The sequence below is a fragment of the Protopterus annectens genome, chromosome 1.part1 (assembly GCF_019279795.1).
Source record: "Protopterus annectens isolate FY-2018-M chromosome 1.part1, PAN1.0, whole genome shotgun sequence".
NCBI lineage: Eukaryota > Metazoa > Chordata > Ceratodontiformes > Protopteridae > Protopterus > Protopterus annectens.
The window spans coordinates 1,893,158,728-1,893,177,354 of NC_056726.1; the positions used below are offsets into that span (position 1 = coordinate 1,893,158,728).

General features: G+C 36.3%; 1 protein-coding gene across 1 annotated transcript in view; it reads right to left on the bottom strand.

Annotated features, from left to right (window-relative positions):
• The window catches only part of PTPRU (protein tyrosine phosphatase receptor type U), a 4,710,560-nt gene that overhangs the window by 1,367,783 nt on the left and 3,324,150 nt on the right, over positions 1–18,627 (bottom strand). Inside the window, exon 15 of the mRNA XM_044089740.1 lies at positions 11,060–11,089. Coding sequence (XP_043945675.1) covers positions 11,060–11,089 — 30 coding nt within the window. The remainder of the gene's footprint in view (positions 1–11,059; positions 11,090–18,627) is intronic.

Below are 18,627 nucleotides of genomic sequence, written 5' to 3' on the forward strand. Positions count from 1 at the left end.
AAAAGTTATGGAGGGGTTGAATAGTAAGGACTTACATTAGGCTGGGCACACGCCACTGTTGTATTTCCGATAAGCATAGGATAAATAGTTGTCATCAAAGAAGATAAAATAAGCATGGCTGGCCAAAGCACAAACCACATGCAATGACAATTAAAACTCTACCACCACTATCAGTACAGTTACTCACTAGCACTGAAATACCTTCTACCTCGTAGGATGTTAGAGCTCTTTTTTAATTTCTCAAAGTCTTTTGGGTTTCTAATACCATGACAGGAATGGACCCCATTCATAAGTCAAGGTACGATTAAAGTTCATGAAATTAGTATTGTTTCAGTCTTTGATTTTAGCCTTTGGAGCACCTACAATGTGCTCAGTAACGACTCCTTCTACAATTCGCACAGAGTTATATGTATTGGTAACATATCTAAATATGATTGTAGATTCTTTTTTATAAGACTCATTGCTCCTGCTACTACTGGAACTGTCTGGGTATCTTTCTTCCACATTGCTCTCGTTTCTGCCTGTAAATCCTGATATTTTGTGACTTAGTGTCTCTCTTTACACAGGACACTGTAGTCACTGGATCCAGTGACTTCAATGATCAATGTTACTTTTGTCTTTTTTTCATGGACCACTATATCTGCTTTCCTTGCATCTATCTTTTGAACTGTTGGTAATGGGTGAATCCATGTGATGTATTTTTTTCTATGATGCTTTATGGCTCATATTTCCAGTGTTTTTCAGATACTTCAGTATTATAATGTTTGCACAATCCCCAGTGCAACAGTCTTGCCATATTATTATGCCTTTCAGTTTACAGTCCTTCTGCCACTAGTATATCACAACTAGCAACAAGGTGTGCAACTGTTTCCAATTCTATTTTACCCACACGTTCAACGGACTTTGTAAATGAATGGGTATGTAGTCCACTATTTTGTGCCACCAATATTAACCTTTCATCTTTTAGTTTGAATTTGCCTCTCCTTAACCATTCCTGCATTCGATCCTGATCAACATGAAGTTGTTCCAGGAATTTTCTATACTTGCAACTATATTTATGCATTTTCCACATTTTCTTGCTTTCTCATCTGATCCTTCACCTTATATTCTTTCTTTTGTTTTTTGGTAAATTCAGTTGCTGCCTGATTTTTATCTAATTCTGGTTTGATTTCCATTCCCGTTTGATACTGATATACTTCTACTAGACTAAGCAGGGAAGTCATCTTAGATTTATTCCCCTCGTGTTTCTACACTTTCACTATGTTTGGGTCTTGTGAAGTCAGCAGATATGTATGCAGTCCCACGATTGCAGATCTACACATGTAATCAATTTCAAGGAGGCCCATACCTCCTTCAGAACGGGGAATATATAATCTTTGAATGCACTGACTTTTATAAATCATTTGATGAGCATGAAGCATCCTTCTTATTTTCCTGTCTAATCTATCCAACACCTTTTGGGGCCAGTCAGTCGGTCACTCCAAAACTGTAAGTTGGCGCCCCACTATAGAATACTCAATTACCAGGGAAGAAAATGCCAAAAATTACCAAAACTAAAGACTAAAATAAATCGCTAGTAGATCACATTAAGGGAAGTAGATTCAACAGTAACTGATTATTTCAGTAAAAATCAGACACAATATCAAAAATTTTCAGTTTTATAGGTATGCCATATTTCTTACTCTCAACCGACTGTGCAATTTTAATTTACTAGTCGCAGTGAAAAAAATGTCATGAAACTTCTCACAGTCTGCATATATCTACAATATAACTCATAGCACTAGAGCGGGAAACTAGCCAAGTGCTGTTTTAGAGCTGCCATTAACTTACTCTGTAAACAAGGCTACAAAGTGTTGCTCTTGAGGACATTACAACTGCAATACAAAAACTGAAATGCATTATTTCTACATCTTTTGAGTTTTTGAGCGAAATACAGTGCCTACATCCTATAAAAATGTCTCTAGCTTAGTATAACTGCAGTCAGGATAAGTAAAGTAAATGATGGATTATATCTACAGCGTACATCTCTGCATGGACTTCAAGCAAAATGCTATCTGCTAAACTGTTGTGTTTTACTTACTTATTTTTTTTTATTACTATATTTTTTTATATATTTTTGATGTAGTGATACCTATCTCTACTGTATCCTACTCACAGTCTCTGCCACTGCTTCAATTCCTTTCTCTCTAAAATTCCTTTGTCTAAAATTATGTTGTACTAAATGAACATGAATTTTTTGTTTTTGAAAATATCTTATAAGTGATTGGCTTAGCTCACATATTTCAATGTTTTTATAATATAATTTTATAAAAATTGCTGCTCTTATATGCTGTACTAATACATTTTATATTGTCTTTAAGTCTGGAGCTGCTCTCATCGGGCCTCCATTGAAAACAGACTACCTTGGCCCAATGGAATTTCCCGGTCAACAAACTGAAATAAATAAATAAACACTTTGACAGCCACTCACAGTGTGACAAATTAAATCTACAACAACACTGAAAAAAAGTTTCTTAACTCGGGCAATATTTTAGATCTTAGAAATAGATTTTGAAACAGTAGATTACAATCTCTTATTAGCAAAACTAATCACTGTAGGTCCCCAAAAAAGCACTGCAGTTCATTGCCAACTAATTATCTTTCTAATTGTACATTCTTAGCAATGGGTAACAAGCAAGCAATAATGCCCTCCAGGGTGTGTGTTATTGTGAAAAATAATGCCCACTCATGGTGTTATTTCCACAATAACACGCAACCTGGAGAGCATTATTGCATTTAGAGAATGGGCTATCTGCTAAACTGTTGTGTTTTACTTACTTTGTTTTTATTACTATATTTTTTTATATATTTTTGATGTAAAATAGTTCCTGCGCCTAATGTTTTAAACTTGCTGTAGTACATGTTAATGGTTTTGAGGAAGCATTTTACATCTAAAAATTTATTTTATTTATTATTGTTTGTTACCTGGGTGTTTGAGCTGGATGTGGCAGAATTAAAGATGTTAAGATTTACACTGGGTGTGACGAGGGTAGACAGGATTAGGAATAAGTATATTAGAGGGTCAGCCCGGGTTGGAAGGTTTGGAGACAAAGCCAGAGAGGCACAATTACATTGGTTTGGACATGTGCTGAGGAGGGATGCTGAGTATATTGGGAAAAAGATGCTAAGGATGAATCTACCAAGTAACAGGAAAAGAGGAAGGCCTAAGATAAGGTTTATGGATGTGGTGAGAGAGGACATGCAGGTGGTTGGTGTGACAGAGCAAGATGCAGAGGACAGGAAGAAATGGAAACAGGTGATCTGCTGTGGCGACCCCTAACGAGAATAGCCAAAAGAAGATGATGATGATGTTTGTTACCCGGGTTAGTCCAGCTGGGCTTGTGGCCCATTTTCAGTGGAGACCCGAGCAGAAAAGCTCCAGTACATAGTATAAAATTAGAGATTTGGAACATTACAAATATAAAATTTAAAATACAGACATTTGCAAAATTACAAAATATAAGTACAGAGTTTTGTAAAACTTGGAAAAGGCAGAATTACAGCAAGTTGCCACATTAGTAATAGACAATGTGAGTATCTTATGTCAATATTATTATGTACAGGAAATAACAGTTTTGCATTAATATATACACTGCTTTGCAATTAAGAGGGTGTCAGTTTGAGAATATGTGTAAGACAGGCTAGAAGGTGGCATGAAAAAGAAATAATTTGGAAAGATGTAAAGAGAAAGACCTATGACATATTTTTACATTTTGCAAAGAAAAATTATTTAGGAGTGTAGTTAGTGGTGTGGGTGTTTTAGGTGGGAGCATGTGAAGGACAGTCCCATTTGGAGGCCAGATGGGAGAGAAGCATGGATTTGTAGTTGTTATGGTTTGGTATGTTACGTAGTGGTGTGGGGAGAGCGTTCCACAGTTTGGCTATGGTGTGGGATAGCAATAGTTGGCCAGGTGGGTGTAGGGGTTTGTGTACATGTAGGAGGTTTTGGCCTTTGGATCTCAGGGTGCGTCCAGGTGTGTAGGGTGTTAGAGATTTGGCAAGACAGGGGCATTTTGTTGGATTAAAGATGAGTTTGTGGGCTGTTGTAAGTTGTAGGTATTTTAGGTGGTTGTGGAGTTCAAGCCAGTTCAGGGTGTGAAGGGAGTGGCAGTGATGGGAGGAGTTCTTAGAATTGGTTGCAAATTTGCAGATTTTATTGTAACAAGCTTCGAGTTTGAAATGGAGGCCAAGTTGTAGGTTGGAGAATAGGGGAGCACCGTACAAGAGAGAGGGGAGAAGAAAGGTAGATGCGAGGGTTTGATGGGAGGAGGGAGCAAGGTAGCAGTTATGTCTGTAGAGGAAACCGATTATCTGGTGGGTTTTTTTGAATGCACAGAGGATGTGAAAATCGAATTTTAGGTTTTTATCAATAGTAATGCCAAGTAGCTTGGTACTAGAAATGTTTTCTAGAGAGGAGCTACTGTGGCTTTTGATGGAAAATTGGTCCTTGTTGAATTGGGAGGTTTTGGTAGGAGTGAAAATCATTAGTTTTGTTTTGTTGGCATTTAGGGCTAGGTGATGAGATTGCATCCATGATTCTGTTTTGGAGAAGGTTATTTTGAGTATTAAGTAGAAGTTTGGAGGGGCAGGAGGCTGAGCAGATGATGGTGGAGTCATCAGCATATTGAATGACTGAGGCATCAGGGATGGAGTGGTGGAAATTGTTGATGAATAAGTTAAAGAGGAGTGAGCCCAGTACTGATCCTTGAGGAACTCCTATGGGTGTAGGTAAGAAAGGGGAGGTTGATTCTTTCCATTGTACAGCCTGTTGGTGCATGGAAAGGTAGCTGGAGAACCAGGCTAAGGTTGAGGGAGATAGGTGCAAGTGTGAGAGCTGGGAGAAGCGTAGGGAATGGGAGATTGTGTCGAATATATTTGAGAGGTCAAGAAATAGAGAAGATACGTATTTGCTGCTGTCATGTGCTAGGTTGATTGTTTCAAGGAAGGAGAGGAGGACTGTCATGGTGCTGTGGACGGCGAGGAAACTGTGCTGGGTGGGAGAGAGGAGTTTGTGCTGGGTTAGATAGGGCATTAGCTGAGAGTGGATGGTTTTCTCCAGAATGTTGGAGAGAGGAGAGAGTATAGCTATGGGTCTGAAGTTGGTAGTGCATGTGTTCTTTGTGGAGAGAGATTATGAATGCATGACGCCAGATGGTAGGTACACAGGATTCCTGAATGGATCTATTTATGAGAATGGATATAGGATAGACTATTGATTCAGCTATTTTAAGAAAATTAGCTGGAAGGTTGTCAGGGGCATTGCGGCACGGTTTTAGCTTTTGGAGTAGTCATTTAATAGTGTTGGTGGAGACAGGTTTAAGGGAGAACAGGGGGGAGGAGGGTGAAAGGGGAGGTTTGGGGGGCAGGGTGAGGGAGTAGCATTGTTGGGTGGGTTGGGGAATGTGGAGGATAATTTAGCTATACAATCTATAAAAAATGTGTTGAATTCAGTGGCTGTTTCAAGGCTTGAGAGGTTAGGATTGGGGCAGGGGTTGGTATTATTACCAAGGTTGAGTATTGAGGAGATGGATGTCCAGAATTTCTTTGGGTTGTTTGAGTGCTTGGATTGCAGGTTACAGTAGTAGTTTTTGTGATCTTTTGTTATTGATTTTTTGGCTATGTTACGTAGATGTTTATATTCTTGGAGGGTGCTGGTGTTTTTTTGTTTTTGGTATAGTTTCCACTTTTTGTTTTGTTGATTCATTATTAGTTTAGTTTCTTGGGATAGCCAGGGGCAGGGATTAGTTTTGATGTGTTTGGTTTGGAGAGGGGCTAGTTTATTAAGTAGGGTAAGGAAAGTCTGGTTAAAATATGAGACAGAATTGTCTAGTGGGAGGCTTTTTAGTGAAGACCAGTTAGTGATATTAAGACATTTAGAGAGGATTTTGGGGTTGAAGGAAGCTAGGTTACAGGATTGCTTGAATAGGTGTTGTTTTTCTATGTGAGAGGGTAGGCGGTCTATGAAGGCTGGTAAGTGGTTGCTTAGGGTGTCTGGTATTATACCGGCTTTGGAGATACTGTTGGGGTGGGTTGCTAATATCCAATCTAAGATGGTGCCAGAGGTACCTTGTTTATTTGGCCTGGTTGGGAGGTTTATTAGTTGGGTAAAATTGTTGAGGTTGATTGAGTGAGTTGGGGTATCTAAGAGGAAGGGGGCCCAGTTAATATTTACGTCACCTAGAATGTAGGTTTCCTTTTTGATGTTTGAGCTAAACCATGACAGGATGTCTTCTAGAGTTTTGGTATTGTCTCCAGGTGGGAAGTAGATGAGCAGATGCAGATGGATTTATAGTTGTTAAATTTTAAGAAACCCACGGTCAATTCTGCATTGGCAAAAGTTGGGATGGAGTTGGTCAGAGGAGTAAAAGTGAGAGTGGAGGGGTAGATAATAGCTATGCCACCTCCTTTTCTAGGAGGCCTATCATTGCGTATGATATGATAACCTGGGGGGAGGATTTCGTCATCTCTGATGGTGGGTTTTAGCCAGGTCTCAGAGACTGCAGTTATGTCTGACTGGTTGTGATAGAGCCAGGCGTGTAGGTTGGAGATTTTATTACGGAGGCTTTGTGCATTTAGAGTCATGAGGCAGATAGCCTTGAGTTTGTGTGGATTTGAATTTGGATTTGGGTGGGTAATGCTAGGGCTTGGACCTGGGTTAGGGTGGATGTCACCTGAGAGAGATAGTGAGATATGGGGGAGGAGTTGACTGAGGAGGAGTAGAGAGGATAGAGAAATATGATTTTGCTGGGGGAGGGTTTTCTTTGATAAAGCAGTTAGAGTAGGGTGAGGTATTGGTGGAGTGGGGAGCATGGTGGGTTTGAAAAGATGGGATGGGTTGGAGCAGTAGAGTTCTGGGGAGATGTGTGAATATGGGTGTGATGTATGTGGGATGCTTGAGGTGGTAGTATGTGTGGTTAGAGGTAGGTGTGTGTTGGTGTGGAGGTTAAGTTGGGTAATACAGGCTAGGGATAATAGAAGTGTAGTTAGTAGTAGAGTTTGTAGGGGGAAGGTAGGCATTGTTGTATGGGTGTGTGAGGAGTGTAGTGTGTATGGGAGAGGGTGAGGTGTGTGTGAATTAGTTTGTGTATGGGAGTGGGAGGGATTTGGTATAGGGTGTTTATGATTGGTGTAGGTGTTGAGGGGGTGTGGTGTGAGGAGGTATAAGAGTAGGTGCAGTGGGGGTGTGCGGGATTTGGGGGTAGGGTAGGGGAGCAGAGTGAGCCTGTAGGGTGAACAGAGTGGGATAGAGCAGAAGGAGAACCAACAATAGAAAAAAAGTATCAGAAACTGCTGTTTAAATAGTAAGGTAAGCAGTGGTAAGTGGATGAGAAAATATAAGGGAGAAGTAATTTACAAAGATAAATGTTCTAATTCAAGTAGTTTGTGCTTTGCAGGAGGGGTAGATTATTACCAGCCTTTTTGAGAGTAGTTGCTAGGGTTTTAGATATTCAGTCAGTCTCAGAGAAATGTAGCCCTACTGAGAGTAATGTTGTACTGACTTGAGGTTGTTAGGTGCTGCCACCTGGTGGTAATAGGGAGATGGCAGGCAGGAAAGCTGCACAGGTTTTGTTAATGGTGCACTATGAAATGTCCTAAGACACTATTAAATTATCTAAGACATAGAAGACCTGGAGGGGGGAGAGTAACTATTGGTCTGCGGTAGGCTGCTGAATCACTCACATAGGAAGGCAGACATATAAGGTTTAGTAGGTAATTACATTAATTAATATAAGGCAACATACATTCATAAAAGTTAGTTCTGGGGAGTCCTCACAGTAGCTCTATTGGCTCAGGCTAGCAGGCAAAATCCAGGGAAACTGCTGATGTTTTGCAGGAGGTAATCCTTTGATAGATTTAGAGGCAAGGAGGGAGCTTCCCGAGTGAAGAACTGTAAAATGAGAGGAGAGACACACTAGATTAGGTTGTATAGAAGTTTAAAAGGTACAGGTAAAAAGGTAGGTGTAAGTGAGCAATAATACATAGAGAAGGATTGTATGCAGGTTATTTAGTATGTAACTAGATAGACCAAGGGATATACATAGAAGAAGGGTGAAAAATAGAGGGAGAGTGGTGTAAGAGATATTAGTAGAAGGCAGTAGTATATAGTTATTGAACAATGCAGGGTAGGCAATGTATGATACAAGTTTGTAAAAGCTTAATCACTCTACAAATTAACACAGTACCCTAGCCTGATTTATGAGTAGGGGGTTAACAAAAGTAGCTAACAAGTAATCTAGTTGACTTTTAGCTCAAAATGTAACACTTTAAAAAATTATCCAGTTATTTATTTTATTTTTTGGTCCCTTAATCCCAAGACGTTTGGTTTGTTGGCAATCATTGGAGATTGAAGTTTCTAAACAATGGCATACATTTGAGTTTCAGACTTGTATTTTCTTCAGAATATTCATGCTAATAGAAATCCTTTATTTAAGCAAGTTTGTAATTTTATAAGAGCAATGATTAAAATACTTTTCTATTTTGAGTCTTCATTCCCGCTTTATTTTAAGCTTTATCCAGATTTCGTCAGCTGAAAGGCCCAAGGGTATGATACCTTCTTTACTGCTGCTGCTACCAGCAGTCCAGCTCACTCACTGTCTCACAGGCATACCTCTGCTAGAGAAAATACATGCTAACACAAATCCCAATATTCATGTAAACTATGTTCCTATTTTGAGTCTTATGTGATGCTATTGCTGCCAGGGGATCTCCTGATTATTCTCACTTTTCACTTTCTCTCTCTCAGTGCCACCCCCACACACACACACACACACACACGCACATGCACACGCACACACACACACACACACACACACACACACACACACACACACACACACACACATACACACAGAGTCTGTTCTGCTTTCATGCATGCTTTCACTCACACAGGCAGATAGCAAAGTAAACACACACACACACACACACACACACATAACTGCTTTTATTTTACACTCACTAAACAGCAGAAGTGCTGCTTAGTGAGCATAAAATAATGGAGCTTGGTATGCTGTCATGAAGTGGCAGATGCATTTTTCAGTGGGTATTACTTGTAGATTAACACCCTGCTGGAGAACATTTGCTCTCAGTCTTTTCCCTATTAGGTTCAGAGGTTAGTACTAGGCTAACTGCCCTTGTGAGCCATTGTAAGCGTAGCCAATTATCCCTTGTGAGACTCAAACCCTGCACCTTGTGTTTGTAAGGCAAACACCTTAACCATTAGGCCACCCTCCCAACATATCTTAATTTTTTAATTTTTTCTTGGGATCTTCTCCAGAATAATAGCATACTATATGTAGATGAAGGAGTTATTACTGGAACTCACGATCATCTATTACCTTAAATCAAACCCTGCACCTTGTGTTTGTAAGGCAAACACCTTAACCATTAGGCCACCCTCCCAACATATCTTAATTTTTAATTTTTTCTTGGGATCTTCTCCAGAATAATAGCATACTATATGTAGATGAAGGAGTTATTACTGGAACTCACGATCATCTATTACCTTAAATCAAACCCTGCACCTTGTGTTTGTAAGGCAAACACCTTAACCATTAGGCCACCCTCCCAACATATCTTAATTTTTAATTTTTTCTTGGGATCTTCTCCAGAATAATAGCATACTATATGTAGATGAAGGAGTTATTACTGGAACTCACGATCATCTATTACCTTAAATCAAGCATTGAAATAGCACTTCAGCAGATTAAGGGAATGGCATACAAAAACAAATTAACCATAATCAGTCAACAATTCACAATTATTTTACTGAGAACAACACAACAATTGCTTCCTCATTATGGCACTCTATACTCAAACAGACTCTCACTGCATTTTATCTAATGACAAAAATACCTGGGTATAACCCAATAAGCTAAATCTAAAATTTAACAAGCATACAGAAATGTAAGTAGATAAGATGCTTATTCAACTGAAACTATCATAGAGAATATGTATTCTTCTCAATAGCGAATCCTGACAAGCCTTATTCATAAATGCATGATTTGTAAGATGACTGTGTACCCTTACGTTCATAGCTCTCCATTCCTCACCCAACATCTAGCTAGTTTAACCTACACAGAGCAAAACAGTGGTATTTATAGCCCATACCTGAGAACATTACTATTATGCAATAAAAATCAACAAGTGACTTACCAGTCACTGCAACAACTTTCACTTTAATTACTTTAATATATAAATTGCATGAACATTCTTGCTCCCATTTACCAAAAAAAAAAAAAAATCTTCAGCAAGTTATAAATTACAAAATGCAGATACTGTACAACTACATGCACCTTCTTTCTTACCAGAGGCTAGTGAAAAACGTTTTCGAAAATAGTGCCACTATTCTGTACCAATATTCCTCAGTATATTAGGAAAATAAATTTTATATATATATATATATATACTTTCAGACTGCACCTCAAAACCTGTTTAAAATGCTCATTACAAACACCAGCTATTGTGAGGACAATGGGTAAAGTGGAGTATGTGTCATTGTCCTTGACTAACTTTTTGATAAAATAATTTGTTTATTGCATATAGCATTATAGAGCATGTATTATGTTAGCAACTTGTTTATACTCTATAAAACCACTTATTTTATTGCATGAATACCATATCATATGTACTATATGTTATTACACAGCAAAATAAGAACATATGTATAAAATAAATTATTCCCACCTCAAAAAAATAAAAAAAAAATAAAAATAAAAGAAAAAAAATTACACAATAAGTTTTCAGTGGCCTCTCAAAAGTGATATACTTAAACAAAGCATGCAGGCAATAATGTGAAAATGAATGTAGTCCAGTGGATTAATCAATTTATTCAACAACAACTTTACCCCAGACAGCATCCATCACAGACAATAAATACACGTTATGATTGTAATTTTTTTGCTAAGCCTGCCCAGGAAACAGGAGTGTTTTGAGGAGATTACACTAATGAAATTAAGCACTTGCAATGACTTAGGGGATATACAGCCAAAATAATGCATGGCAGCTGTTAAGAGTCACTTACGGGTAATACGAGTAAGAATAGTGGCTCCTCCTAGCCAGCGTGCAAACAAAAAGAAGAAGAGTCAGACAAGGCTTTTTAATACTTAATCCAGAAATGTATTTCATGACGAACACATTCTTTTCATTATATTCAAATAAAGCAAGAGTTCATGCAAAACCTAAGCATGCCTCAAAAGAACAGGAGTTCCACAAACAACAGGGAGACACTTTTCTCATCACTACACTTACAGGATAGAAACCTTTGTAAAAATGACAATAAATGATGCACTTTTATTTTACAAGGGCTGTAGTCTATAGTGCCCTCAGTACTGGCAGATGCACAACTTTTTTGTGAATAACAGATTCAGTTGCATCAGGAAAAAATACAACACAGCACTTTATTAACCGCTAGGAAGAGAAATAAGATGGAGATCATTTGGAAAAATACTGCTCACAGCATGCAGTATAACCTTTTGCTACTTTTGTATAATCTCAGGAGAGCTACCTAATGCAAACCAGTGCAGAAACACCACAGAAACTTCATGCTGGGATGAACACAATTTCAGCAGAAATCTACTCTTATTTTCCACAGGAACCTGAGCACCAAAAGCTTCAGAACTGTAGAAGTTCTATGCAAGCCTGCTGTTCTGACATGCTCTAGACTTTTAAAATGAAGAGCAATAAATATTAGGTATTTCTTTTTCATTATGACAAAACATTAGTCTGAATAAAAGCCTACTAGTTTTATTAATCATGCATTAATACAGCATGTACACTATCGGGATGAAATTTAAACTCAGCCAGCTAATTTTGCACACCAAATAGAAGCAAATCATTTATGGCAAAAATAACTTATAGAGATGAAGTGATTCTATATTAAATTGCAATTGCAGCCATATAAACCTACTTGCCTCATTCACTGCAATTGTCTCTCTGCAAAATATTCATCTGTAAGCTGTTTTTCACTAATTAAAAAAGTTGATTCTGTCTCATCCATTTCTCCTTTCCTTAACAGGGAGTATACATTGATATTCTTGTTATTTGAAAATGAAGTTTTAAAGAAAAATGTGCTTTTGGAGAGTGTTGAGCGAGCCCTGGAATTGAGAGACTGATCTGTAAAAGTAATTGTACTTATACTAATCCTAAACTTACTTTACTTCAAAATATTTCCCCTTACTCTGAGATACAGTGACCTTAGAATTTTGTTTTATTTCTTTTTATTTAGCATTTATTTACTTCAAAAGTCAGACTGGGATGAAAAACATACCCCTTTTCTATGATGACCCAGGGAAATATTTCCACACATAAAAACTACTTTAAATATAACTAAACAGCTATAACTAAACTATAGTAAGCAAACCACAGCCAGAGTAGAAATGTATATTGTTTTAATGAAGTGGTAAGCACTTTCACAAGTTAATCCCCCCCCCACCCCCATCTTCAGACCATAAAACAACTCACAAATTTTTAATTGATTATATACAGTTAGCATTGTCACCTCACAGCAAGAGGTTCTCCCATTCGATTCTCGGATGGAGCGCCTTCTGTGCGGAGTCTGCATCTCCTCCCCATGGTCAAGTGACATTTAAAGACATGCAAGTAGGTGCATGCATGAACAGGTGTGTGTTCCTTGAAGGGTGGGCATCGGGCTGGCAACTCGGCACTGGAAAAATCCACTGCCAATCATTAGGGGACTGGAGTTCCGCTGTGCGACCCCTAACCGGGAAAAGCCGAAAGACACATAAACACTCATTCAAAAAAAACCCCAATAAAAACAAGTAATCAATTAAGCAGTCCGTATCCCTTGCTATTAAGTAATTAATAATTCCTTAAACATTCTTTAAAATATATGATGATTTAAGACCTTTCGTAACTTATAATTATAACTTTTATATATACCAAACCACACCACTTGTGGTTTCCATGTTATGGTTTGCTATTCCTAGTTTGTCTTTTGGATTTGTATAACTTTTATATATAACAAACAAAGATGTTTAAAAACTTTGCATCTTTGAATGTCCATATTATTGCTGAATATGTTGCATAAACCTTTTTTTCTAACTGACTCAGTGTAATACTAAATTACTCACATTTTATGTCTTCTTTGATGTATCATCATTTAACAAAATCCATCCATTTTGACACGATACAATACAAATCTTAAGACATTTGTTGTGCACTCCTAGAAATCCTCAATGACGTTAATGCAACTGTCTCTATGGTAACATAAATAAAACACCGAAAGTATAATACAATAAATCAACTCACTTATCTGACGAACTACATGGGAAATCTAAATATAACTTCTTTAACAGATAAAAACACTGTAGTTATGTACGAAATCTGCAACTTGAATGATTAAAATAAATACATGCATTCTGTGGTATACCCCTTTTTCTTGTGAGTAACTAACTCACAATTCTCTATTGCGCTTTTTGATAATTTGTCAGGACTCAGATAATCTCAACAGATAAGAAACACAATTACAATGTAGTGCTGGAATTGTGTTTCTTATTTCGTTGTTGCTGTTGCTGGTGTTTTTCGAATTTCAACAGATAATCTGGTCAGTCCCAAATACCATTCCAGCGCCAGTGGAAAAAACAGGGATGTTCCAAAAATAAAGAGATACCATGATTCATACAACTATGTTGACAAATATCAAAAAATTATCAGACAATATATATATATATATATATATATATATATATATATTAAATATATATATATATATATATATATATATATATATATATATATATATATATATATGAATGACTAATATAATTAGATGTAAACCTACTACTTAAAACACATCCGATGAACTCGAAAGTGCTAGAGTTAGAAAAATTTATCTGTGAAAACCAAGCAAATGCTATTCATAAAAACCTAACACAAACAAAAAACAGTAAACGACATCACCTATAATATGTAATACAAAAATGAAAGATACTGAAAATGGATACTAAATGGGTCTACTTTGTTTCATTGAATCTCATTTCACTACATTTCATTTCACTTCGACCACATTGCTGAAAACTCAAACTACTGAAAACTCATTTCACTGAATCTTATTTAATTGAACTGCAGTTAGTATATATAGCACTGTATAGACTCCTCAAAGGCAAGTAAAAGGTATATTCCCTTTTCCCCACTGTAGTACGATCCTGGAGTTAGGATATATAGTTGGGGGGTGGGGGTTAATAAAAACTTCAAAACAATACATTTTAAACAATAGACATGCATAGTTAAAACTCCTCTAAGGAAAGTAAAAGGTATATTCCCTTTTCCCCGCTGTAGTACGATCCTGGAGTTAGGATATATAGTTGGGGGGTGGGGGTTAATAAAAACTTCTAAACAATACATTTTAAACAATACACATGCATAGTTAAAACACCAATGACTAGCTCTCTATGGAAGACAATATGTACTCAAAATGACTGGGGGCTATGCCCCCCATACTCCCTAACTATATATAATAACTCCAGGATTGCACTACAGTGGGAAAAAGTGCATATTCCTTTTAGTTGCCTTACAGTACTCTACACAGTGCCATATATACTAACTGTAGTTCAGTGAAATGAGGTTTCAGTTATTTGTATTTTCAAAGATGTGATCGGGGTGAAATAAAATTCAGTGAAATGAGATTCAACAAAACAAAGTAGACCCTACTAAACATATCTTACAACACCATTAAACCTCTTAAGCAGCTTCTAATTTACCACTAGTGATACAGAAACACATGAAATACCTTATTCAATGCAAAGGATTAAAAAGAAAGACATATTATATAGGGCCTACCAGGTATAATGGATTGATACAGACTGGAACTTTTAAAATGTATTGACTATAATACATCCCAAAAGTACAAGATCACATATGATGTATAATGATCATAGCAAATAAAAACGATGAATTAAAACCTAAAATTATGTCAAAAACTAGATAAATCACATAATTTTCTAGTTTTTAATACAGATTTTAAGAGGATACAAAATTAAGCCCTTTAATTCCATTTGCCTGCAACCTAATAATCCATTTAGTTTTGTTAAGTTCTGCTTTATAGTGCATGTCCCCCTAGTCTTTGACTAACAATCATATTATCTATGACTAAAAATTTAAATGTATGCTCGTACGTGGCCATTATAACATGCTTAGCTAATGGATTGGTATTGTTGGAGATCCTAACATTATAAAAATGTTTGGAAATTCTGTCTCTAAACTCCCTATTAGTTTCACCAATGAAAAATGATCTACATTAAGTGCAGTGTGCCAAATAGATGATATTACAAGTATTGTCATTTTCTTCTGCATTAAATTTGTAACATTTCCTTGTGACCGAGTATATGAATTGTCCACTACTATCAATAACCTGACAGTAGTTACATTCCCCACAAGGTTTGGTTATTCTTGGCTCTGAAATTATATGAATTGATAGGCACTCACTCTGTTGAAAAAACATTCAGTTCATAACTTTTTATTCTTATACCTGAAGGTTGGATGTTCACCTACTATTTATTTTATTCTATTGTCAGTTGTTAATAGTCCCCAGTGTTTACGTATAATGTTGGTAATCTGAATAACATTACTGCTATAAAACATGGAATACCTAAGTTTGTTCTTCGCATTATTACTCTCAGTTATCCCATGTTGTTCATATGAACTCTCTGAAAAATAAGGTTTACCTTTGTTATTCTCATGGAACTACTTCACCTCGCGTTATTTCAACTTCTGACTGACGATACCCCCTAGCCACAAAATTTTGATTCATTTTCATGAGTTCACCCATGAACTTGCTATTACCAACATTTAATGTAGATGCTCTAATGCCTTGTCCTTTAATGATACTCTTAAAGATATTTCTGGGGTGCATACTCTTACCATGTAACAATGTGTTACTGTAACATAGCTTATGATATGTTATGGTCTTAATTTCACCCTGATGGTCTTTGTTACTAAAACATCCAAGAATTCTAACATAGTTTTCAAGTATTTTGCTTTAAACTTCAAATAATTGGTGGTTTTCTGTATATACAGTAACATATGAACTAATCTAGTTCGTTGATAGTACCTGTCCATATCAAAAAGATATAATCTACAAACCATCGATAAAATGGGATATGTATTCCAAATCTATCTACATGGAATACATATTTATACTCCCATATCACCATAAATAAACTGGTGTAGCTGTATGCACAAGACGTGTCCCTAGCTATGCCATCACGCAGTACATAACACTTTGAACAGAAACACATTATAGGACAGGACAATGTCCATGAACTTACATAATAACCATATAAACTTGTTATTATGATCACTGTAGATACTCATATATTCTTTAATAGCTTCTATACCAGTTTTATTGGGGATGACTGTAAACAAGGAACGGACGACTAATAGGAACTCTTGGTTACCATTAAATGCATTAGAAAACAAATATAGATGTCTTAAAAACTGTCAGGTGTCTGCAAAATATAAGAGTTCTTATCTACTATAAGACAAAGAAGTTCTCCTAAATATATGGAAAAAGGTTCATTTAACCAACCAGCTCCTGCTACTATGGGTATAAATGGCAGTAGTATGGGATTTTTCTGTACCTTAGGTATGGTTTGTATAATAGGTACAAGTGGATATTCAACCTTAAAGTATCCGAATAAATCAATAATAATATCCCCATTATATAATAACACATCTACTTTTAACTTCATAATTTGTAAATCCCTTAACTCAGTGGAGGAATATATAGTATGATCTATAAGCATGTCTTCCATAGTTGTATTATAAAACTCAGTGTCCATAACTACAGTAGGAACCCCTTTATCTGCTTGTTTTATAGTATGATCAATTTGCAACTCTGTTATTGCATTTCTCTTTTCCTTTGTTATATTATAATAAACATTATAAGTCTTACATTTACTCAAGGTATCATAAATCTCATTAGAACATATTTTATTAAATGCTTCTATTGATGGATGTGTCTTAGGTACAGTAATAATAGGTTTCTTATAAAGATAGACTTCTGCTGTATTCTATGTTTGATAATTTAATTTCAACATAACACTTCTCTGGAACATGTTTAAATCGATAATAGTTTCTGTCAAATCAGCTGATTGTGCTGGAATATGTGAAAGTCCTTTTTCTAATATAGATATAGCTTCTGCAGACATTTTATTTGAAATATTCCAAACTAATGAGTCCCTGCTGACTTTCACATTTTCTTGATAGTCTGATACTGTCCATTCCCTGATGGTAATTTCCTATTGCTTCTTCCTCAACTCCTGAAATGACTGTATTGTCTCACCTCTCTTTCAGTGATAGGTAAAGGAAGTTCGAGAAAACCATGTTCTAATGATGTATTAGGTCTAGATGGCATGGTTTCCTCCTGATGTCTGACTGGACCTTCAGGCCATCTCTTCCATTCACTGGTTCAACTTCTGCACATTTAGAGAAATTTGTAATAGCTGGATTATCATCTGCATTCAAACTACTAGGAAGTTCATTCATAGCCACTTGATCTATATCTATGATGTTGTGATTAGTAATGTTTGCATTTACTGTATGTATATTCTTTCTCACTTCTTGTTCATATTATTATTTCTCGACCATGTAAAAACATATCCTTTACGAAAATCAACCATATCTCTTTCAATCTTTTTAATTTTTACATGCAATTACTTCCGTTCAAGCAATATGATGCTATCTATTATCTCAATTAATTTTTTTTATCTACAAAGTGTTCCAGGAAAGTATCACACAGTTTACTCTTATGTTCTTTAATGTCTGTCATCAACTTATTTTCTTCTATTTTGAAGAAGTTTGTTAAGTAATTTTGTTATATTACTTTATTTTAGTTATAACTATTATGTGGACATTTGTAAGTGAACCATTCATCCTAATTTTATTTATTGCATATAATTGAAGATTGTTTGACTGATATTCCACTTCCAATATTTAGTAAGCACTGATAAGTAATACACCACTCAGGGCACAGCTATCCACACTATGGGCAGTGCATGAGGGCAAACACCCCCTATAAAAATTATTTAATAGCATAACACTAAAATTCTGGTGTGTTTTGCAATGTAATAGCATTTCAGCTTTATTTTTTGTTGTTGTGGGACTTAAAATTGCAAGTCTAACAATTTCAACACAGAGCCACAGATTTCTTTTGACTACATCGTAGATAATCTGTGTTGTCCTAAACCCATTTGAATAAAATCTGAGCAAACACTATAAGTACCATATGTTTTAATTTTTATGTTAGTCAAGAGAAGCTGGGGTAGCTAAGGACCAACTTCAGCTACACTCTGAGCCACATAAACCAAACAGATATTGACTTTTCACTTAGCATTTGCATTTACGTACAAAGTGAAGTAAAAATCAAAAAGTGACACTTGAGATGAGCCAACATCTCACAGGGATAAAAGGCCAGTAAGGGATCTGCCTGTACTGATTCAATCTCTCTTTGGATACATTAACTTTTGTACTACTGGTGTTCTAAAGTGTTTCACTTTGTCATATTTTATGTGTGCACTAAGTCTATATTTGTGCAACGTTGCTCTTGATCACAACAGTAGTAAACTGAATATA